This window comes from Chionomys nivalis, chromosome 8 (genome assembly GCF_950005125.1).
Source record: "Chionomys nivalis chromosome 8, mChiNiv1.1, whole genome shotgun sequence".
NCBI classification, from domain to species: domain Eukaryota; kingdom Metazoa; phylum Chordata; class Mammalia; order Rodentia; family Cricetidae; genus Chionomys; species Chionomys nivalis.
Window position 1 is genome coordinate 76,025,846 of NC_080093.1, and position 23,604 is coordinate 76,049,449.

General features: G+C 46.9%; 1 protein-coding gene across 3 annotated transcripts in view; it reads right to left on the reverse strand.

The window, feature by feature from the left end:
* The window catches only part of Vwa3a (von Willebrand factor A domain containing 3A), a 57,194-nt gene that overhangs the window by 12,360 nt on the left and 21,230 nt on the right, over nucleotides 1-23,604 (reverse strand). For 2 of the 3 annotated variants that reach the window (XM_057777988.1, XM_057777987.1), the window contains 16 exons: nucleotides 22,627-22,752; nucleotides 21,841-21,949; nucleotides 21,536-21,601; nucleotides 18,036-18,161; nucleotides 17,466-17,601; nucleotides 17,265-17,368; nucleotides 13,967-14,047; nucleotides 13,519-13,613; nucleotides 12,125-12,244; nucleotides 8,734-8,808; nucleotides 8,398-8,542; nucleotides 7,277-7,472; nucleotides 5,226-5,296; nucleotides 2,285-2,434; nucleotides 767-860; nucleotides 37-147 (listed from right to left, as the gene is read on the reverse strand). In XM_057777988.1, the coding sequence (XP_057633971.1) occupies nucleotides 37-147; nucleotides 767-860; nucleotides 2,285-2,434; nucleotides 5,226-5,296; nucleotides 7,277-7,472; nucleotides 8,398-8,542; nucleotides 8,734-8,808; nucleotides 12,125-12,244; nucleotides 13,519-13,613; nucleotides 13,967-14,047; nucleotides 17,265-17,368; nucleotides 17,466-17,601; nucleotides 18,036-18,161; nucleotides 21,536-21,601; nucleotides 21,841-21,949; nucleotides 22,627-22,752 (1,805 nt within the window). The remainder of the gene's footprint in view (nucleotides 1-36; nucleotides 148-766; nucleotides 861-2,284; nucleotides 2,435-5,225; nucleotides 5,297-7,276; nucleotides 7,473-8,397; nucleotides 8,543-8,733; nucleotides 8,809-12,124; nucleotides 12,245-13,518; nucleotides 13,614-13,966; nucleotides 14,048-17,264; nucleotides 17,369-17,465; nucleotides 17,602-18,035; nucleotides 18,162-21,535; nucleotides 21,602-21,840; nucleotides 21,950-22,626; nucleotides 22,753-23,604) is intronic. The other variant, XM_057777989.1, reaches the window with a different exon arrangement.

Genomic DNA, 23,604 nt, shown 5'->3' on the forward strand with positions numbered 1-23,604 from the left:
GCAACTGTTCAGATGCACATATTGGCTTCAGCTTACCCACACTGTTCCCTGAATCTGTGTAGAAGAGAGAGAGTGCGGGCTCTTCTGATCTGGGCTTGCCCTTCCTCTTTTGTCCCATCATCCCTTCTTTCCCGGGATGGGCTGCGGCTGGAAGACATTTGAGTTGTTGGTTGGTCTGCTCTCTAGGTCTCACTGTGATGGAGCTATACTGCTTGGCTATCTCAATCTCAGCTACCATCTACCCCAGACACTGGATGCTCAGGCTCCTGACTCTCATCTCAGGTTCCTTGCCCTTGTCTGGACCCGTAATAGCTGGAGCTACCATCCCCAGGTCTTTAGGCTTCCTGGACACAGTGTGAAGTGCTTAGTGTGCCTGTGCCATTTCCTCATGGTCCCCCAGGTTACAGATGGGCTGATGAGAAGCAGAGTGGAGACTCCTGGGCTTGCTGCCCTGAACCGCACGGCTATTAATCTTTTTCTTCAAAATGAAAATATGTAGTCGCGGGTTTATGTGAGTGCGTACTTTCATAGAAACAGTTATGACTTCTCTTGATGAGCCCCGTGGGCCTGAACCCTGTGAGTAAAATCACTAAACAGGGAGCTGGCTGCTGAGGACTGAGGGCTGCAGGTCTCATGAGAAGCATCTTAGATGATGGCCTGGAAGCTGGTCAAGTACTACCACCATTTAGTCCCTTTCATTATTAATTCACGCCTCAGTGGTGCCTGAGCTAACCCTCCATCCCCGCCTCTTCTCACCATGCCTTACCTGGAGAGGGGCTTCCTTCACCACCGAGGGGGTGACCCTTCAGAACTTTCAGGTTTTCAACTCTCTTTTCTCCATCCCGGGCATCTTTAACGCTCTAGAAAACAGGCCGTCTTTCCCATCAGAGGCCTGCTGCCTGTGGCAGGCAGTTCCCCAGTCACCCTGACCTCAACCTGTCAGTCAAGAAGGTTTCCAGGGAGGGATCTAAGGGAGTTAGCACCTCGGGCACGTTTAGCCTACCTTCTGTAGCAGATTTCACTCTGGGTTTGGGAGGGGAAAAAGTGGATGAATGTGTGCATTTATGCATGTAGTATGGAAGAGCACTGTGTTTGTCAGAATGTTCTTTACTACTCTCCTGATTCTCTTCCTACTAGACTAGATTTTCTGGGCCTCCAATATGACAAACAAGCATTTAGGTAACTTCTGTGCTCTGTTTTGTTGTTGTTTTGAGACAGAGTCTCACTATGTAGCGTTTGCTGGCCTGGAGCTTGCTGTATTGACCAGTCTGGTCTTGAACTCATAGAGATCCGTCTGCCTCGACCTCCCAAGTGTTGGGATTAAAGGCGTGCGCCACTCTGCCTAATGTTTCTATGTCCTCACGGGCCCCTCAGTTTTAGAGGAAGTCTTTCCTACTTGGCATAAGTAGAATGTAGAAATAGTTTAATAATGTCAGCCAAGGCACCAGGCCAGCAAGGGACCCCACTCCAGGGGGTGCTCAGTCTGTCAAGATGGCCCAATAGAGGCCATGGTGCAGCCTAGCCCTCCTCATACTGAGTCAGCTCATGGCCCACTGAAGGTCCCACACAAAGGCCCTGAGATGCTGGGGCTTCTCCCAGAACTGGGAAATAGTAAGAGGGGTGGAAAGAAGTCTGGGATGCAGCCTCGTGGATAAGCTATACCTCCCTGGGATAGACTTCCCCACACTGAAATGTGTGTGCTCACTAGTCAGCCACCTGCTGGACAGTCTCCAGGTCTCACTGACTCTTATGATCACAGACAGCACTGGTTTGTGAAGGTGTCCCCTCTAAAAGGTCCTCTGGCCTCTTAGGTGAACAGTGAGTATTTTATATAAGACACATTTGATGGCCATAAATGAGACAACAATCCCCAGCAGGCTGAGGTTGAGTCTCAAAGTCCCATCATATCCCCACTAAGCTTGGCATGCAGCAACTTAGATTCTATTAGTGACCTTATCCTTTCCCCCACAAACCCTCCAGGTTGAGTTATCACATGTAGAGGAGGAAGGTGTAGTTCCATGGAGATGCTAGAACTGGGCTATGAAATGAAACTGAGGTAGGCATAATCAAAGTACAGGGGAGTAGGGGAGCCATAGGTACCCCCTCTAAGCTAAGAGGCAGGTCCTCTTCCCAGGGACCCCCAGAGGATGTCCCTCCCCGAGACTCTGCCCCCTCCAGTGCTAGCTCTGGGGCCTGCCTGGCCCAGTCCTTTTAAGATCTAGGAAAGACAAGGAGACAAACTGGAAACAAATCCTCTGTGTGTTATTAGGGAAAGGAGTCAAACCATTCTGGCCACCGAGGGGGCTGTGGGCTTGGGAGGACAGAGATTCTTGGACGAACTTGGCTTGAGCATCCTTGGCTTGTCTTTCTGGAGGGCTGCGTTTTGCAGTTCTTTTCCAGAGTGGTTCTTCAGGGAAGCCACAAGGAAGGCACACTGCAATGGGGGTGGGTGGTTAGCAACACACTGGCCATCGTGGGTAGATAGACACACATGCACAGCAGGACTGAGTCCTCTGGATGCTTCTTTCTGCCCAGAGAATGCAGTTTGTGGCTGTAGATTAATCTTATGAAGAATAAGGACTCCTTTATTGTATTGGACACTGGGCAAATTAATGTTTGGGGTCACAAGCCCTTAGGCCAACAAGACTTGCTAACCCCACTTTATAACCAAGTCTTACGGTCTGAATATGAAAAGTCTTCTGGTGGCTCATGTATGGAATGCGTGGTCCTTTGCACTGCTCTGAGAGGTTCTAGAAACTATAGGAAGACGGGCCTCGCTGGAAGGTCATCTGGAGGCAGATCTGTGGGAACTAGGCCTCTCTCTGTCCCACCCTCTCTGCTTTCTGGCTGCCATAAATTCAGCTTCTCTGTTCCAGAACATGTCCCCGCCATGGTGCCCAGTCTCACCTATGTCCCAGCCATGATGCTCAGCCTCACCTCAGGTCAACAGCCAAGGAACCAGTTTGGGTTGAAGTCTCTGAAACTAGGAGCTAAAATAGTTCCTCCCTTCCTTAACTTGTTTTTTCTCAAATATTTGTCACATTGATGAAGAAGCCAAGATACTACTTTATAGAACAGGAAACCAAAAATCTGTGAGCACAAGGTTCTTGTCCAGTAATGGAGGAACTTCAAGTCAACTCCAGGGGCCTGGGCATGCCAACATGTAAAACCCTTGAGGGACCACACAGTCAGCTCACCACACCCCAGGACCAACACAGACACGGGCAGAACTGTAGGCAGTGATTATTCTTTTTGTCTAAAAGTTTCTTATCTATTCCACTACTTCACACTCAGAGAACCAAGGAAGACTTTTTGAACATAAACATCCATAAGTTTGAGATGGGATTGTCTGCATTTAAGAACCAGGGATTTACAGACCCCAGATGAGCCTTTTCAGGAAGAGCTAAGGCACATCTGGGAGCCTCCAGTTCACTGACCTAGTGACCACAGAGGAAAAGAACATGCACTGTGGCTCTGCTGTCTTGTGTGCAGATGAGCGATCCTAGGACTGGCAGGAGGTAACATTTGCGACAGGATGAGACCTTCACAGATTCTTCCCTTGGCTTGACTACGGGCCCTCCAAACACCCTGGCCATCCAGGCTTGAACTGCTCCAACTCTCTCTCTACCCTATATATTTTCCCATCTGCCTTCAGGCCATCCTCAGTTGCTATCTCATAGGCAAGCCCACCTTTCTCTTAGCTTTACCCCCATGTCCCAAACTCTCCCACCATAGACTGCTCCTACATTCTCTTCCGGTTGGTCAGTGACACTACTGTATGCTAGTTGTCCCAGAGAAGACCTTGGGGACTACTTTTAGGTTTCTCCTTGTCCTTCACCTTGTATGTTCCATCAGCTGTAAATTTGGTTCATTCATGTTTAGATGTTCTCCTGTCTGTTCCCTTATTCCCATATCCTCACTGCTCCCGGCATGATCCTTCCCAGCTTTCTAGTTGCATAGGTACTACTCAAATCTCCTTTGGGGAAGTAGTTTTTTAAAATGAATTTTGAATAACAAAGTGCAGGCCATGGATAATCTAGGAAGGAATAGCAGGCAGAGAATACAGCAGTTACAAAGACTGAGTTTAGAACTGGGTGGCGGTGGTACACACCTTTAATCCCAGCACTCGGGAGGCAAAGGCAGGAGGATCTCTGGTCTAGAAAGCAAGTTCCAGCAAAGACCACTACACAAAGAAACGCTGTCTCAAAAAGCTACACACACACACACACACACACACACAGAGGATGAGATTAGGAAGGGGCTGGGTGTGATTAAGGAACTCAAAGGAGCCCATAATCTACAGCATATAGATCAAAATTCAGTGAAAGACAGGAAGGGTCCACATTCCCTCTGAAGTCTTGGTTGTCATGGAGAGGGAAGCTGGTGTGAGCTGATTTGTGTCTCCTAAGATATGTTGCAAAGGGTAATTGCAAATATGACCTTAAAAACAATGTCTCTTGCAGCTGAAATTAAAACCTAAGTCAAGATGATGTCATATCGGAGTAGGGCGGGCCTTTCAATTTAATATGACTAGTGTTCTCGTGAGAGAGTAAAGACCGGCACACAGAGGGTGGAGAGCCGTGTGCAGGTGGGTGCATAGGTCGGAATTATGATTATACAGCTGAGGAATGCCCATGTATGGACGAAACTTTGGAGACACCTTCTTGACTAGGTAGGCTATCTCAGCGCAGTTTTAGCAAAGAATGGGCTCAGTAAGTTCAGCAAGGCCACTTTCCCCTTGATAGCCTTATACCTCTGCTTGAGTTCTAGGCCCTTGGGCTCTCTTTACCAGGAACCTCTGCACCCCTGAAGCCTAACCAACTCCCTTTTAGTGATTTTCCATCCACTGACTGTTCACTGGCTACAGTTCCCCGCTATTTCTGCCGTGTTTGGGGTTTTGTGTTCGAATTGTCTCCCCTACTGCAATAGTCTCAGAAACCTTCCGTTATTATTTATAATAAGCATCCAACATACTTTTTTTTTTTTTTTTTGGTTAAAACTAAAGGGATGCAGTAAGGAAGGGTACTACCCAAAGCCTACAGAAGGAACATGGCCCTGCTGCTACCTTGATTTCAGACTTCTAGCCCCTGGAAATACAGAAGCATAAATGGTTATTTTTTTTTTTTTTTTGGTCCAAACTACTCTGCTTGTAGTATTTTGTTGCAAGAGCCATGGCAGTTAGACACAAGGACCATACGTGTATTAAACCTGAGCCCAAGGCGTACCTTTTGGGAGAAGTTGAGGGCTTTTTCTATCTCAGACATGATGGCATTGATGTCATCACTCTCATAAATACCTGGAAACAAAGCACATCTTGAGCTATAGGTGAAGGTGTGGAACTGGGCACGTGTCAACACCTGCACACAGGAAGGCCATGCGGAAATGACACGCCCACAGGACGAGACAGAACCGTAGTGGACTGACCCGACCAGCCCCAACCCCGTATCATCCAGTGATATGTTGTCACCAAGCGTGCAGCTGACCACGGGACTCAGTGTCCTGGCCCTCGTAGGATGGGCAAGCTAGGCTCAAAGGTTTTTGCTACTCTAAGGAATGAGAAATAATGACCGATATGGTAACTGTTTAAGGTGACTAACATCTGCAGTGAACATATCAGTGTTGCTCTTGAGCGGGACTCTAGTATCGGGCAAGTACACTGGGCATTAATGCTGACCTGTTTGGGTTCAGCTTCTGTCCTTTGGTCTCTGCCTTAGCTACTCATCTGCTGAGCAGGGCAGATAGTCACCTGCTTCACGGGGATGTGGTGAAGATCAAGCTATATAGTGTCCATAAGACGCTTAAGCTGTGCCTGGCATCTCATAGCCGTTCCGTGTTTGTATCATCATTGCTGGGAATGTCAATGAGCACAGCCAACAAGTTCATAGTAAAAAAGATCTGCAAACTGCTCCAGGGCTCTGACCCCAGGCATGTCCTGCCTCGAAGTCACTTCATCTGAGAGTCACAGAGTTTGGAAGGAATTAGTGTGTCCTAGGCTCAATCCCTCCCACATTGTAAGGATTTTTCCATATGTATACCATCTAAGCCCTCACTGATTTCATGTATTTTAATTTCATTTACTTCTTGTGCTTTGAGAGTACTTTAAAAATGAAAATTCATTATAGCCAACAAAGTCAGCGTTTTTCTAAAATGTTAAAATGTGCATATTAATTATCACAACTATTACACAAACACACCGAGTGATATAGAGATAGAGAGAGCATGGCCTTGCTCCATGTACCATGTACAGAAATATTATGGGTTCCTTATGAATATACCACACTTTGGGAACTATAATTCTAAAGGATCTTTACAGTGTGTTCTAGATCTGATGTGTGTGTATTATAATTACCAACATGTGCTATACACACACACACACATATCAGTGTGAGGCATCTTTCACGGGGCTTTGTGCATGCTAGGTAAACACTCTACCACTGAGGTCACCCTCAGTGAAATATATCCAACATAAATTTCACCATTTACTTTGGGGGGAATTAGGTATTGAACCTGGGCATACAAAGGACTAACCCCGCCACTGAGCTGCGCCATCTGCTCAGAGCCACTTCAGCTCTGTAGTTCAGTGGCACTAAGTGCAACCACGCTATTGCACACCCACATCACTGGTCATTTTCAGAACATTAGCTTAACACTTGAGGGTTGAGGATGGAACCCATGGCCTACAAATGCTAAGTGTGCCTTTGGCCACGAAGCTATGTGCCTAGTCTCTCATTTCAATATACATTTTTTATGTGTGTGTCTGTATACACACACACATGCACGCCGTGTTAAGGTCATGAGATGTGTGCTAAGGTCACTTGTGGGATTTGATTCTCTTCTTCCACCATGTGTAATCCAGGGATTGAACTCAGACTTGATGGCAAGCCCCTTTACTCACTGAACCATGTCCCTGGCTTCCTAGTTTTAATTTTTAGGATTGTTCTACTATTTTACATGTATAAATGTTTTGCCTGCATGTGTGACTGTGTACCATATTATTTATAGATACCTTGGAAGACCAGACGAAGGGATTGAATCCCCTGGAACGGGAGTTACATATGATATGAATCACCCTGTGGGTGCTGGGACTCTAACTTGGGTCCTCTGGAAGAGCAATCAGCACTCTTAACAGCTGAACCATCTCTCTGGCCGGCCCTCCTGATTTAATAAATGTGACTTTCATATGTTGTTTCTTGGGACTATTTCAGTGTCAAAGGGAACCAGCGCTGAGACACCATCTGGAAAGAAAGTGGCAAGGGACCAGGGAACACCCACACACCTGTTTCCCCAAACCAGTGCAGGCGACCTCTGGCAGCCCGGGTGATCTCTTTGTAGGCAGCAGCTGTGTCAGTCCGGCTGGCGTAGCAGGCAGGGGGCGGGGTGTCCAATAGTGGTTCTCCCACATAGAAGAGGCAGACATTCAGCTGGAGGTCGCAACCGCCACAGGCCTCTGCCACATAGGTGCTCAGCAAGGACTGCGGGCAAGAGAGACAGGAAGTCCACACCCAAGGGCCCGGGAGCTGCTGATCTTCCAATAGTTCGGCTGGTCATCTTCCTCTAAAACAGGAGTTTCTGATTGTGTGTGGGGAGCTGTGTGTGTGTGTGCGTGTGTGTGTGTGTGTGTGTGTGTGGTGGGTATATATGTATGTGAGCACAGGTTTCCATGGAGGCCCAAAGAGGGTATTAGAGTCTCTGGAGTTGGAATTGTAGACAGTTGTGTGCCACCCGACATGGGTGCTGGGAATTGAATTTGGCCTTCTACAAAAGTAGCAGATGCTCTTAACTACTGAGCCATCTTTCTAGCTCTCTGTCATTTTTTTCTGAGGCCTACTGTGTGCTTGGTCAGGTGCTGCGTACAGACAGAAAGACATGAGTCCGAGATACAATTCTTCTCATGTTTTAACAGGGTATGGCAGAGATTGGGGCCTGAACGCCTGATGATGCCAGGTGGGGTCTGTAAGGAGCAGCACGGACATTCTGGGAACCTGTTAGTGATGAGATTCTCACTCCCCGACTGAAACCTGCTAAGCCGGGCGGGAGCTGTGCTGTGATCGTATCCCTAGGTTCTTGTCTGTGCTAAAGCGTGAGAAGAGGTAGTTTAGATACTTGTGCTGGGTTGAGAGGTGTGGCTTAGTGGCAGAACAATCGCCTAGCAAAAGGAGGGCCTGGAGTCTATACTTAACACTGCAGAAAGTTAGAAAGAAAGAAAAAAAGAAAGAGAGAGAGAGAGAGAGAGAAAGAAAGCAAAGCAAAGCAACAGAAGGCAGAGGCAGGTGGATCTCTGTAAATTTGAAGCCAGCCTGGTTTACATAAGCAAGTTCCAAGCCAGCCAGGGCACACAGGGAGACCCTGTCTCAACAATGAAAAAGACAACAGATGTTTAGGAGGGAGGCTACTCACCACATCTTGGTCAGGGACACCCCCTGTGAAGAGGTAGATGCCCTGAGACGCATGTTTGCCTTTATCCTTGAAGTCCACTTCTACGGCCTTCCGCAGGGCACCGAGGACATTTCTGCTTCCTTGACACTGTAGGCCCAGGACCCACCTGGGGAGGCAGGGACATAGGCCTTGAGGTCCCAAGGACAGAGAGAAGAAAGTTGTTTTCTGACATCTGCACTTGGCTGCGGGAGGGTAGGGCTGCAGAGGGCTACATCCAGGTAGAGAGGGGGACAGGGAAGACAACGCCACAGGGCAGGTAAGGTACAGCAACAGGAAGGCTCTGCCTCCAACACCTACCGCCAGGCGCTCTGTAAGTTGTCATGGCTCACGGGAACCAGCTCTGGTCTCCAGCTCTCAACTGTGCTTCCAAACCTTTGAGGAAGTAAAGGGGGCTTGTTTCTAGGAGATGTGTCCATTCTGTGTGTCTGTTCTTTGGGCTTTACAGGCCTTTAGGGAGACGAAATTCTGGCAACAGCCCCTCAAATGTTGGAATGTTGCTGGCCCAGGGTAGTCACTAAATTTTCTTGTTCCTCATAACACATCAAAGCCAACTCCCTGTGGGACAGTGCCGAGTTCTCAAGCAGGGACAGTGCAGGCCAGCTTTGCCTGCTGCCCTCTGATATTATGAGGTCTCCCTTCTGTGCAGGAACTTCCTTTTCCCCACAGGAAACGATTCATTGTTTGTTTAAGACTCTTGGAGCCTGGCCCCCCTCACAGCACTTTCCTGCTCAGGTTGAACTTTAGACTTTTTCTATAAATATGCATGATCTCATTTTCTTTATAAGACAGCATTTAGGATTCCCAAGAGGAGAATTTATCCCTTTATGGATAACAATGTACCTTCCTCTAGGTCAAGATGGATCTCTCATGCGGAACCCAGGCCTCCTCTGTGCCAGTCTCTTCTGGGAATCGCATAAAACTCCTCCTTAGTAGACACACGGCATGTCCTTTCCCATCACCCCATACGGCCGTGAGCCCTCCACTCTTTAGAACCCTGGGAAGCTACCCTGTCCCCCAGCAACTCCTCTCTCTTTCCTTTGACATGATGGACAGGCTCCCTGGAAAATGCACCACCACTGCTCCTGCTTCAGCTCATTGCCCTCACGCTTCTGCCTGGGAAGGCACTCTTGCCTTCTTCCTGCTACTGCAGCCGTGTGTCTCTACGAGTCAGTTCACAAAACTTCTATGGCCCTTGGGTGCTGTGGGAGAATGCTCTTGCACCCTGTAAAGATTTGTCACTTTTATTGGTTTAATAAAATGCTGACTGACTAGTAGCCAGGCAGGAAGTATTGGCGGGGCAACCAGACTAGGAGGATTCTGGGAAGAGGAAAGACTCAGTCTGCAGTTGCCACTCAGATACAGAGGAAGCAAGATGAGAATGCTGCACTGAGAAAAGGCACCAAGCCATGTGGCCAGACATAGATAAAAATTATGGGTTAATTTAAGTTATAAGAGTTAATTAATAATAAGCCTGAGCTAATAGGGCAAACAGTTTATAATTAATATAAGCCTCTGTGAGTTTCTTGGGGACTGAATGGCTGCAGGACCAGGTGGGACAGAAACTTGTGTCTACAAATGGCGCCCAAATGTTTGGCAATGTACATCCACATAAAGCCTCAAAACACTTAAAAAAAAAAAAAAAAGGTTTTTAGACCTACAAAAATTGGAGTCAACTGGAAATTCTTGGTAGCTGCAGTTTTTCTTTTTCAGATGGGCTGTTTGCCAGTGGCTAGCAGAGGCATGGCTCCTTTAAGAAAGCCTTTCTTAAGTGTTAGCAGCCCAAACTGTGCAACTCTTTAAGAGGCCCTGACACTAACACTTAAATGGTGTTTATGAGCAGCTGGTGACATGCTTCTTGGTCCTGGGCCCAGCCAGGACGGGCTGAGCCTGCCTGCCACCCTTCACAGTCCATGGAACCTTCTACCTATTCACAGGAAAGGCTCACAACACTCCTCTCTTCATGGGTCTTCCCTACTAGGCCTTAAGTTCCTTGAGGACAAGCACTGTTTATACTCATTTCTGGATCCCAGTGCCAGTATACTGCCTTGCACACAGCAGGCTCTCAATGAAACCTTGTAGACTTGATAGGTAGACTAAACAGACGAAAATACTGTATAAAATGTTTTTCCAAGGAAGGGAACAAGGGAGAGGGGAAGGAGGGACAAGAGAGGACAATAGGATTGGGTATATAGAAATGTGTGTGTGTATGTGTGTGTGTGTGTATATATATATGTTATATATGTTATATATATATATATATATATATATATATATATATATATATAAAACAATGTCATAGTACAGCCCATTATTTTTGTGTAACTGGTATGTGCTAATAAAAAAAGAAAAATGTTTCCCTAAGCATTTCTTTTGATTTTTTTATTAGATTTTATTAAGGAAAGATTAGACCCTGGCCTATTATTTAATACTATCTGCTGACTTAATAGACTGAGGACATACGCTGTGAGCTCATGTTAGGCCTTCTCCAGTTAAAATCGTATGCATTTTTTTTAAAAAAGTGTATTTTCTGTTTTCAAAACAGGGTCTTGCTATGCATCCATGGCTGACCTGGTATTTACTAGGCAGTCTGCCCAGACTGGCTTTAAAACTGTAGCTCCCAAATGCCGTGATTATGGGCATGAACTACCTACTGTACCTCGCCTCCCAATGCTGGGGTTGCAGGTTTATGCTACCACACCTGACACATAGTATCCTATTTAAAGTTAATAACCTCTATATATGATATATAATTACACATAAAATACAGCATTTATTTGATTTTGTTTTTGTTTTTTTTTTTTGTTTTGTTTTGGTTTTTGGTTTTTTGAGACAGGGTTTCTCTGTAGCTTTGGAGCCTGTCCTGGAACTAGCTCTTGTAGACCAGGCTGGTCTCGAACTCACAGAGATCTGCCTGCCTCTGCCTCCCAAGTGTTGGGATTAAAGGCGTGCGCCACCACCACCTGAGACAGGGTCTGTCTATGTAGTTTTGGCTATTCTGGAACTATGTAGACCAGGCAAGCCTCCAACTCACAGAGATTCTCTTGCCTCTGCCTCTCAAGTGCTGGAATTAAAGGCCACCATGATTGTACATGCAATTTCAACATATATATATATATGTGTGTGTGTGTATAATTTGCAATTTTTAAAGTTACCTATAACATGTAAAATATAACATGTATAATTTAAAAAAAATGAACATATGTTTTAGAAACTACATATATAATTTTGAAATGATATATAGCTTTTTAAAACTATAGCTAAGCTATATATAGCTTCAAATTTTGCATACTATTTATTTATAGATTAAAATTAAAATTTAATTTAGAATTGGAGTAACAAGTATTTGCAGTGCTTGCTAGAACCAGGCTAAGATTAAGGCCAGGGCATGGCTGGTCCCTCTCTGCTGTGTTTACTAGCTTAAAAGCCAAATGGGGCAATGGGCTGAATTACATCACCCTGGCTGATTAAATCATGTGTTTTGGGGCCACTTACCCTCTTTGCCCCAGTGGGATAGCCCTGCAGCCATTCAATTATTTAAGACCCCAAACAAGATCATCCGAATCAGATAAACCGATGGGCACCCTAGGGTGCTGGGCCCTCATAACATCGCTATCTGCCCGAAGCCTCAGCCTGGTGGCATCCACACACAGCCTCTCCCCCCACGCCCTTGGGGACTCCGGGGACTTACGCGATGATGTTGAAGTGGTCTTTGTTGGACATCTGTTCCTCCAGCAGCAGTCGCAGGGAGTGCTGGATATGAATAATGTACATGGAATTGGTCACCGAGACATCCAGCAGTATAACAACCCTAAAGGGAAACACAAGCTTCAAGAGGCAACCTGAATCGCTCAGATAATGTTTGTTCCATTCCATTTTACTATTTAAAGATTTTTCCAGGGAGATTTTTGCATGCCAGACTCATAGACGGCCACGCGTCTCTGTGGGCCGAGCCCAACGGAAGCAGGCAAAGAATAGTAATCGAGGTACACTGTGGGACCTTGTGTCTTTCTTCTGTGGTGAAATGTATGAAGGCAGTGGACTGCCCGTGGTGACATTCAAGTCACAAGGTCTCTCTTTCCGTTGGTGTGCCACGACAAAGTCTTTGCCAAACGATTCCTTAGAGTCAATTATAAAGAATCAAATAAGGCACATTGGGATGTCCCTCCTCCCTCACGTGATGCCCAATTCAGCATCTGCCATCTTTTCTGCCAATGGCATCCTCATCTCTTCTCAGGAACACTATCTCTATCAGTTCATATGAGCTGGGTGGAGCTGGCACACACTATGCTTAAGGAGTGGGCATTTGACCCTGGGAATTCAGAATGTCATGTCTCCCTGGTCAGTCTGATGGCCCATGAATGCTCAAGCCCTGGAACGTAATAGTAAAAAGGGTCCCACGGGGGGCTGCAGAGATGGCTCAGCGGTTAAGAGCATTGCCTGCTCTTCCAAAGGTCCTGAGTTCAATTCCCAGCAACCACATGGTGGCTCACAACCATCTGTAATGAGGTCTGGTGCTCTCTTCTGGCACCAGAATATTGTATACATAATAAATAAATATTTAAAAAAAAAAAAAAGGGTCCCACGGCTAAAATTACGACCTGCAGGGAAAACCCTATCTGAAGACCAGTTCACAGAGAGGAAAGCAGAGCTGGGGGATGCTTGACAAGACTGACCCTCTGGATGCAGTCACACAGTTAACAAGCCTGGGCTAGAATTCTCAGTTACCTTCATCAGCCTGCTACCTTCCAAGCTCACTTTGAACTTCAGTTGTGTGTGTGTGTGTGCGTGCGCGTGTGCGTGCATATGTGTGTGTGTGGTGAGTGCCAGGTCTTAACCATGTAACCCAGGCTAGCCTCACATTCTTAACCCCCTTGCCTCAACCTCCCAGGAGCTGGGAACACAGGTGTGTACAACCATGCTCATCTCTCTGTTGCTTCTAACTGTTCGAATCCTGAGATACAATGATGATATTGGTGTGGACAATGGCTCTGAGGCTGCCCATAGGGAACAATGAATTGGAGAAATGCTGGGTCACACAGCAGACCCCACGAGGAACAAGAGCACACTTTGCAGGATAAATACCTCCTTTCGCAGACTGTTCCCCAGATTCTTCTGCTGCCCAGGGAGAGCCACTGTAGCCGCTGTTCGTACATCTGCACTGCTTTCCCGAGTTGCTTCTGGAAACACACAAGCTACTGTGAATGAGTGTGCCAAGAGTGGCGATTAAAGCCCGGGGTTGTGAGGGGGGGACACACTCCAGATGACTTCTGGAAATATCTTGCTAGGTCAGGGGCAAGTGCATCATGACAGTCCATCACAAAACTAGGAAAGGAAGAGCCTAAGGGGTTCCTTCAAATGTGGGACAGGCAGATATCGCCCCAAAGGCACAGACTATTGTTTGTGGCATCTATGACCTGTAGAGGGAGGTGCCCATAGGACACACAGGGAAACTGGTCAATGGCTCGTTGTCTATATAGCCCATAGTACCTTCCTGCAACCCGTATTTTAATGGGTTGGACCCATTACTGACCTGGTACTCGTAGAGGAAGGGTGGTTCCACGTGAATATTCTTCACTGTCCCATCATGCCATTCAAATTGTACCATTGCTTTCTGCACTCAGACATGGAGAGAATGGAGAACAGGTAAGCAGAGGCATGAATGGGAAATATTACATTTAAATTGGGCACTGGGCTCTCCGGGTCATATGCATGAGAGAAAAATGTTCTGAGCACATCCGAAGTCAGATTCCCTACCTACTCACACACATACCACCCCTTGGCCTTGTTCAGGAGAAGGGTCCCCTATGAGCCGTGCAAGCTGGGTGCCTTCTTGGGGGATCCTCTGAACACCAAAGCCACCAAGGCATGGTTCAAGTGTTGTGGTAATGCAGGTGAGAATCAGAGATATTGAAACCTACTGACACCTAGGAGTGGTGACACACGCCTATAATCCCAGCATTCAGGAGGCAGAGACAGGCAGACAAAGCAAGTTCCAGGCTAGCCAGGCTATACAGTAAGATCCTGTCTCAAAAAACAAAAATAAAACAAACATACTGGCTATGGTTTCTTACATTTGGGAATCCAGACAGGCCTTACAGACACTCAATGCCTATTTGTTACCCTGTTTGCCCACGTGTCATCGAGGTGTCACTGTATCTGTGGCTTCAGTCATTGAGGTAGTCATTTTTGCACTGCTAGTATTGCCCGCCTTCCACATCGCCCCTTTTCCTTTCGCCTTCCATCTTTCCAATCACTCTTCTAGTCTCATTCATATCTTTCTAGTCTCATCTCATCTCATTCTTCTACTTGGCCATCTTTCCATCCTTTCTTGAATTTTTCTTTCATCCTTTTGCATTTTCTTTATTCCTTCCTGTTAATCTACCTTCCTGTTTTCCCTTCCATCTTTCCATCTGTTCCAATTTCCACCCAGCCACTTACATTCCTACTCATCAGCATTTCCATCCATCCATCCATCCATCCATCCATCCATCCATCCATCTATCCATTCATCCATCCATCTATCCATTCATCCATCCATCCATCCACCCACCCTCTCACCAATCCATCCACTCATCTATCCATTTATTCATCCACCCACTCATCCATCCATTCATCCATCTATCCATCTACCCATCCATCCATCCATCCATCCATCCATCCATCCATCCATCCATCCATCCATTCTTCCATCCATCCACCCACCCACCCCATCCATCCATCCATCTATCCATTCATCCATCCATCTATCCATTCATCCATCCATCCATCCACCCACCCACTCACCAATCCATCCACTCATCTATCCATTTATTCATCCACCCACTCATCCATCCATTCATCCATCTATCCATCTACCCATCCATCCATCCATCCATCCATCCATCCATCCATCCATCCATCCATCCATCCATCCATTCTTCCATCCATCCACCCACCCACCCACCCCATCCATCCATCCACCTACTCACCCATACTTCCATCTATCCATCCATCCATCATCCATCCACCCACCCACCCACCCACTCACCCATCCATCCACCCACCCATCTATCCATTTATCCATCCATCCGTCTGTCTGTCCGTCCATCCATCCATCCATCTACCCACCCACCCACCCACTCATCCATCCATCCACCCACTCACCTATTCATCCATCCATCTACCCATCCATCTACCCACCAACCCACTCACCCATCTATTCATCCATTCACCCACCAGCCCACTGACCCATCCATCCATCCATCCATCCATCCATCCATCCATCCACCCACCTATTCACCTACTGCCCATATATCTATCTGTTCATCCTGCTACCCAGTCATCTATTCATCCATCCATCCATCCATATACATTTCCATTTATTCATCATTATTTCCATTTGGCAATTAACCTACCCATTTATCCATCCATCTATTCAGCTTTTTATCTATTCGTCCAGCTAACCACCCACTTTTCTATGAATATATTCACCAATATTTCATCCATCCAAATGCACATCATTCTTGTCTTTCTTTCCAACTTCCCTTTCATCTTCCTGTCACTCAGCAATCCAAGGAACATTCATTGACTGTACTTGTACCAGACCTGGGGCCACTGAGTCAGAGAAGAGTCTTTTCAATGGTTCATATTATGTAGGACTCTACATGTAGGAATATGTTATTGCAGCCATCGTGCAAACGAATATAAGGCAGTAAAGTCAACAAGAAAACAAGTCTGTCCTGTTTGAGTGGGGTGGAGGACAACAATCATGGAGGAGATGACCATGGTATAAAAGACAATCTCTGGTACCTTCCTCAGGAACCCCACTCACCTCCTTTGAGACAGTCTCACTGAACCTGGCACTCATGAAGTAGGACAGATTGGTTTGCTAGTGAGCCCCAGGGAACCTCCTATCTCCATCTCTCCTGTACAACACAGTAGTACGTATGTTTATATGTATGCATGTACTACTATGCCCAGCATTTTTACATGGGACTGAAAACCAAACTCAGGTCTTCCATGCTTGCAAAAGCAAACATTCTATAGACTGGGCTATTGTCCCAGTCCCCATTTTCAGATCTTTGAAAATCAACAGTTATGGTAGATATACTTTGATTCTGGGTGTCGAATCCAGGGCCTCATGCATGTTGAATATACTCCATCCTTAAGCTGCATCTCCAGCCTCATTACTCTAGGTTTTATAAGGAGTCCTGGAGGGAAAAACTGAGTCCCACCCAGGCCCTCACACCCATGCTATGCCTTAAGCTTTCACTGTTCAATTTAATGTAAGATGGGAGGTAGCGTAAGGGAGCACTCCTGCAGGGGGCTGGAGAGAATCTGAATATAACATAAGACAGGAAGTAGAGTAAGGGAGCACTCCTGCAGGGGGCTGGAGAGAATCCGAATATAACATAAGACAGGAAGTAGAGTAAGGGAGCACTCCTGCAGGGGGCTGGAGAGAATCCGAATATAACATAAGACAGGAAGTAGAGTAAGGGAGCACTCCTGCAGGGGGCTGGAGAGAATCTGAATATAACATAAGACAGGAAGTAGAGTAAGGGAGCACTCCTGCAGGGGGCTGGAGAGAATCTGAATATAACATAAGACGGGAAGTAGAGTAAGGGAGCACTCCTGCAGGGGGCTGGAGAGAATCTGAATATAACATAAGACGGGAAGTAGAGTAAGGGAGCACTCCTGCAGGGGGCTGGAGAGAATCCGAATATAACATAAGACGGGAAGTAGAGTAAGGGAGCACTCCTGCAGGGGGCTGGAGAGAATCCGAATATAACATAAGACGGGAAGTAGAATAAGGGAGCACTGGACTGGAGAGAAGCCTGACCTGAAATTACCTCATGGATAGTAGCTGAAACTGTTTTCTGTAGAATGGGCACAAATTCTTCCACAGGACTGAAGGTGTTGGGTGCCAGAATCTGATAAAGGTTTAACTTCTTGGCTGAAAAACACGTTAGCTGTGAGGCATTGCCTGGGAGGCCTTGAAGGGTCCGAGCCTGGTCAGCCTCCTGGCTCCGCCCTCTCTGGGGATTTGGTACCTTTTAGGCCATTGATCTTCAGCCATTCTGCAGAAGTCTTGTCCAAGTCTGGGAACTTGATGGCGAGAGGAGCTTCATGACTCGGGGGTTTAGGCAAGAGGCTTATGAATGGTCCTTTGGCAATCTCTGTAGAGATCTACGTGCAATTTAAAAGCTCTCCTCACACAATCACACTTCGGAGCTCAGAAGTCCTTCCTCACTCACGCACACCTCTCCCCACCCTCGCCCATGTGGAGGTTTTTAAAACATTTGCAGGTGGCTTGAAGGCAATTCTCTGAGGATCTTCTGAATTTTCAGGGGACAGGAAAAGGCCCCCAGAAACCTGTTTCTCTTCCGTGTGTTCACCTCTCCCCCTCACCCAAGGTCCAAGATGACAAGCTATCTGTCCACAAGGTTTCTGGAAACTCAAGTGACAAGTTCACCATGCCACTGAGGAAGCCTTGGCATGGCCCCACCTCCGGCTAGGCACAGATTTAGGGTGCACAAATGAGACCCCAAGAGGTTAACGCATAGCGAATGTGTCAGCAACAGAAAGGCAAGCCCAGACAGCAACAGTGGAGTACCACCTACTTCCTTGATCATGCAGGTCAGCTCCTCACACGGGCTGTTGTGACATAGGGCTTGCACCTGGCTGAGGAGGTCTTGAGCCTTTTGGGTTTCTGCTCGGAGCTCATCCACGTCCCTGTTGGTATAGAGCTGGGGTGATGGAAGCAATGAGTTATTCAGAAGTCACAGGATGACGGAAGTTGTCAGTGTAGGAAAAGGCAAGCTTCCAAGTCAGTTCCCAAGGCTGCGTGGCTGTTTGTTTAAAACTAGGGTAATAGATTGAGGTCCATACACTAGACAGGACCCACCAATGTATTTATCCCTTGTGTACAGTATTAACTTGCAGAATTCTAACTTTACAAAGGAACATTTTAAGCCAGATGTGGTACACCTTCTTGTGTGTGTGTGTGTGTGTGTGTAACTAGCTCTTGTAGACCAGGCTGGCCTCGAACTCACCTGCCTCTGCCTTTCGAGTGCTAGGATTAAAAGTGTGCGCCATCACCGCCCGGCTATAGTGCACACCTTTAATCCCAGTACTTGGAAGACAACAGTCAGGACTACACAGAAAGATCCTGTCTCCAAAAAAAAAAAAAAAAAAGGAACATTTTATATCCTCTGGGATGACAAGGATGATATTAAGAGCAATTCTTAAAAATTGCTACAGCAAGATGTTTCAGTGGGGAAAAGGGCTTGCTGTACAAGCCTGAATTTGATCCCTGGAATTCATTTAAATGTGAAAGGAAAGAATTAACTCTACAGTGTTGTCTTCTGACCCTCACATACATGCCTTGGTATATGAGCACCTCCAACATATGTGTGCACAAACACACACTAATAATAATTTTAAAATAATAAATATTGGTGGGAAAGTGGGGAATCAGAACACTTGTGTCGTGCTGGTGAGAATGTGGGACGGTGTAGCTGTTGTGGTTTCTCAAAAAAATACCCCATAGATTCCAAGTGTGTTGTTGAACATCTGTAATTTCAGCACTTGGGAGGCAGAGGCAAGGAGACTGCTAAGTTCAAGGCCTGCCTGGGCTATGTAGTAAGACTGTCTTTCAAAAAACTAAAAAGAGCTGTATCTGGTGGTATATGCTTGTAATCGTAGCATTCAGGAGCCAGAATCAGGAGGATGGCAATGAGTTTGAAGCTAGCCTGGAAGCTATAGTGTGAGACCACATCTTTTAAAGTTTTATTTTATTTTATGTATATAGGTGTTTTGCCTGCATGTATGTCTCTGCACCGCATCTGTGCCTGGTGATGTTGGCAGCCAGAATAGGGTATCAGATCCTCTGGAGCTGGAGGTGCAGACAGTGATGAGCTACCCAGGTCCTCTGGAAAAAGCAGTCAGTGCTCTTAACCACTGAGCCATGCATTTAGTTTTAGATCTTGTCTTAAAAAACAAACAACAAAAACCAAATGAATAAAAACAAAAAGCACATCATCAATAACGAAAGTCGAGCCTGGAGTTACCATGGACCCAGCAGTTTACTTTAGCTCTGTGCTGGTCACTGAACACGGGGACTTGGGTCCTATTCCTGCTTTCAGAGCAGCAGCATTTACGGAAGCCAAGAAGTGGAAAGCCCAATGTCCATTGTGACTCTGTCTAGACAACAAAATGTCACCCATCCGTGAAAGTGAAGTATGACAATGGCTACAGCTAAGTGAGAGAAGCTGGATACAAAAGGTGTATGCTTCCATTTGGGGGAAATGCTCACAACAGGCACGTCCACAGAGATGGGAAGCGGAGGACTGCCAGAGAGTGGGTAGGGGAAGTGACTAAGGGATACTCATGGGTGCAGCTTCCAGTTTTTCCTTTACATCTATTATCCCTCTATCTATCTACCACCTATCTGTCTGTCTGTCTATCTATTTATCCATCTATCACCCATCATCTGTCTGTGTGAACACACACACACACACACACACGAGTACCATAGCTCATGTGTGGAGGTCAGAGGAAGACTTGTAGGAGTTAGTTCTTTCCTTCTATGTTGGTCCTGGGAGATGGGGTGCAGGTCATTAGGTTTGGTGACAAGTGCCTTGTAAAAGCAGTAATGAGCCATCCCACTGGCCTTTCTCTTTCTTTTTCCTTTGAGACCAAGTTTCATGAAGCCCAGGCTGGTCTCAAGCTTTCAACATAGCCAAGGAACTCTTAATCTCTTACCTTCACCTCCTGAGTGCTAGGATTATAGAAGCCAGACTTTAAGATCTCTCTCTCCCTCTCCCTCTCTCTCTCTCTCTCTCTCTCTCTCTCTCTCTCTCTCTCTCTCCTCCCTCCCTCTCACTCCTCCCTCCCTCTCTCCTCTCTTCTCTCTCTCCTCTCTCTCCTCTCTCTCCCTTCTCTTTTACCTCTCTCCTCTCCTCTCCTCTCCTCTCCTCTCCTCTCCTCTCCTCTCCTCTCCTCTCCTCTCCTCTCCTCTCCTCTCCTCTCCTCTCCTCTCCCCTCCCTTCCTCTTTTCTCTCTCCCTCTTCCTCTCCCTCTCTCCTCTATATAGCTCCAACTATCCTGGAGCAGACTGGCCTCGAACTCAAAGAGATCCTCCTGCCTCTGCTTCCAAGTGAGTGCTGGGATTAAGGGCGTGCGCCACCATGCCCAACAAGATAAACTTTTCTCCCATCTACTGTTTTCAGTCCTTCCTTTCCTAGCCCTTATAGTCCATGGCATCTATAACCAGAGTTGGGACAGTGAAATGGCAAAATGGACTGTTGCTTGACCTTGATTCTTCAACATGAAAGCTAGACTTTGTGACCCCTAAATGAGGTTGAAAAATCTGGGAGACAACTTGTGTGGGGCAAACATTCCTTCACTTGGTGCCCCGGGTAGCTATTGGCAGGCGTGGCTGTTGACTGATGGTTACATTCCTTTTGTTTTATTCTGAGACAGGGTCTTACTATGTAGCTGGCCTAGAACTTGAGATCTTCCTAATTCTCTACAACTACACCGGCATGACTGGTACGAAGCCCCACACCTCCCAGACTGAATCCTCCATCAGCCAGGGGGAGCCGCCAGTTGGGACTATGTTAACTATGACCTTCTCTGACAACACAGAGGAGGCGGTGCTCAGCTGTTAGCGGGGACAAGGACACCAATGAGTGGACTGCTAAGGAGTGGAGCCCCCTTCTGCCTTTCTGAGTCTCTCCCAATAGCAGGGGCTTATTTAGGGAAGACATTTGGAGCCACTGTCTCAGTCTGGAGGCTCTGGTGGGAGTTGAAACGAGCCTGGGCTGTGTTCACATTTATAGAAAGTGATGGAGGATTCTGCTGACCGGGCTTAGAACTGCTCCTAGATTCACAAGTGTGTGGCCAGCTCATCAGACAAGCTACCGACAGCTTACGACTTTGGCTTGTCCCTGTTCTTTCCACATTTTCACCGTCATGTGATTTACCCGTGTGAAGTCACTGAGCCCGGAGAGCCAGCAATATGATGTGGGGGGAGCAAGCATGTGGCAGAGTCTTTCCTGGCCAGATCTCCGGGTACAGCCCCAGGGGGAGAGGTACAGCTGGGCTACAAAAGGCTTACCTCAGATTCTGGGCTGTAGCAGTGGTAGGAACCCCCAAGTGCATCCGTGAGGTTCTTCAGAACAGCCTGGGGGATGGTGACAGAGTCAGCCCTGGCTAGGCCACACCAATGTTCTGACAAACCCTTCCTAGTCTGAGCTTTCAGACTTTCCCACACTTCCTGTTTGCCAATGGGAGAAGCGGGTACAAGAGAGGTGTGTTCTAGTCAACAGCATGGGCGCCCCGCTCATGCACAGTCTCCAAGGCCAGCCCAGGTCACTAGTGCCAACTATAAAAGGGGAGCTTTGGAGAAGTTCAGGTACTCACAGAGGGCATGTGATCATCGCATTTGTAGGTGGTGACATGAATGACGAGGTCCCGCCCTATGCTGGATTGCTGGATGTAGTCAGACAGGACTTCAGAAGGCTGATCTGGACTGGGGAGCAGATGGAAGAGGAGGCATGGGCACTTTTGAAACTAGACTGTGAACAACCCGGATCAAAATGGTAATTCCCAGAGAACATCTCATTGTGTGTGTGTGTGTGTGTGTATTGGTATGTGCAAGTGTTCTTGTATGTGATTGTACACGCATGTATGTGTGCATGAGGAGGTCAGAAATCCATTTCTTTTGTCTTCCATCATTATTCTCTACATTATTTTCGAGCTCGGGTTTCTCACTGAACCTGGGACTCATCGATTGGTTAGTCTGGCTGGTCAGTAAGCACCAGGTGCCCCTGTCTCCACTTCCCCAGTGCTAACATTACAGGCATTCAATGCTTTTTTATGTGGGTGCTGGAGATCTGAATGTAGGTCCTCGTGCTTGCAGGCACTTTACTGACTGAGCAACCTTTGCACCCCCTCTACTCATTCTTGACCGATCACCTATGTCCTAGGTCACCTGGGTTAAGATGCGGAGCTGGGTGGATGGCAGCCCTAGCCAGCCCTGGCTGCCCTGCCACAAGTATACACATGTAACCTAGGAAGAGAAGTATTCTAAGTGTGCATGAAGCATCACGCTTGGTGATGTTTTTTTCTCAGACACGGCTTGGGTCATTTGGGTCATCAACTTCCTTCATGGAGTCTATTACCTGCTTAGTAAGGAAGGAGACCTACCAGTTTCTCAAAATGGCCACCAGAGAATTCAGCTCCTTGTGAGCAAAGACTTTCTTCAAGGCTTGTAGCAGGTTGCTGCTTCCCTCAGGCTGCAGCTTCTTTACCCAGAGCTTGAGTTCCTGGAGGCTGGAAGGAGACACAGCAACCTAACTATAGTCATGTGCAGCTTAATGGTTTTCCAAGTGAAGGACTCTAGTCCACATGAGCATGTGGCTCTGGCAGGCCTTACCCTTCCCGAAGCTAGGCCCCAAGGTCCGTTCTCTTATTTGGCCACTTTCTCCCCGTGAGCTGACGACCAAGGTCCAGAAATCAAAGTATTGAAGTCCAGCAATCAAAAGCCCCCTTTGGCTCACCTAATTAACATGCCCAATTAAAGTTAAAACACGTCATCCTACACAGGGTTTCCCATTTTACCTTATAAACTGCCACTTTCCCATGTGTCACGTCTGTTTCCTCTCTATTCAGAATTCTCTATTATTATATAATATAATTCTCTATTATTTGTCCCTCTGGGGTAAATTTTCCTTCTCCCTCTCCCTTGCCCCCTTTCTCCTCTCTCTCTTGTTCTCTTCGGCTTCTCCCCCTTCTTCTATTGACTGTCTTTGTCTCTTATCCCTGCTCTTTCTCCCTCTGAAGCAAATAAATCTCCTTTGTGTTGAGAATTTGGTCTTGGGAGTCCTGACCTTTTCCTTTTGCCAAGGTTCCCTTTGACTTGGTGATAGCCTTTCAGATCCTATGCTTGGAATAATAGACCAGGACCTATTCTAAGAAATGTCTCTGGGTGATTTTGCTGTCCTCTGATGTCACTAAATATACTTATACAAACTTACATGGCATAGCCTACCACATACCTGAGCTGTATGGGGTATAAACATGGTATAGCCTATTGCTTCCAGAACTGCCAGCGTCCATTACCATTCAATACAGCAGATGGCATTAATATTCAGGTGTCAGCCCACCAGAAGCTCAACTCTCTGA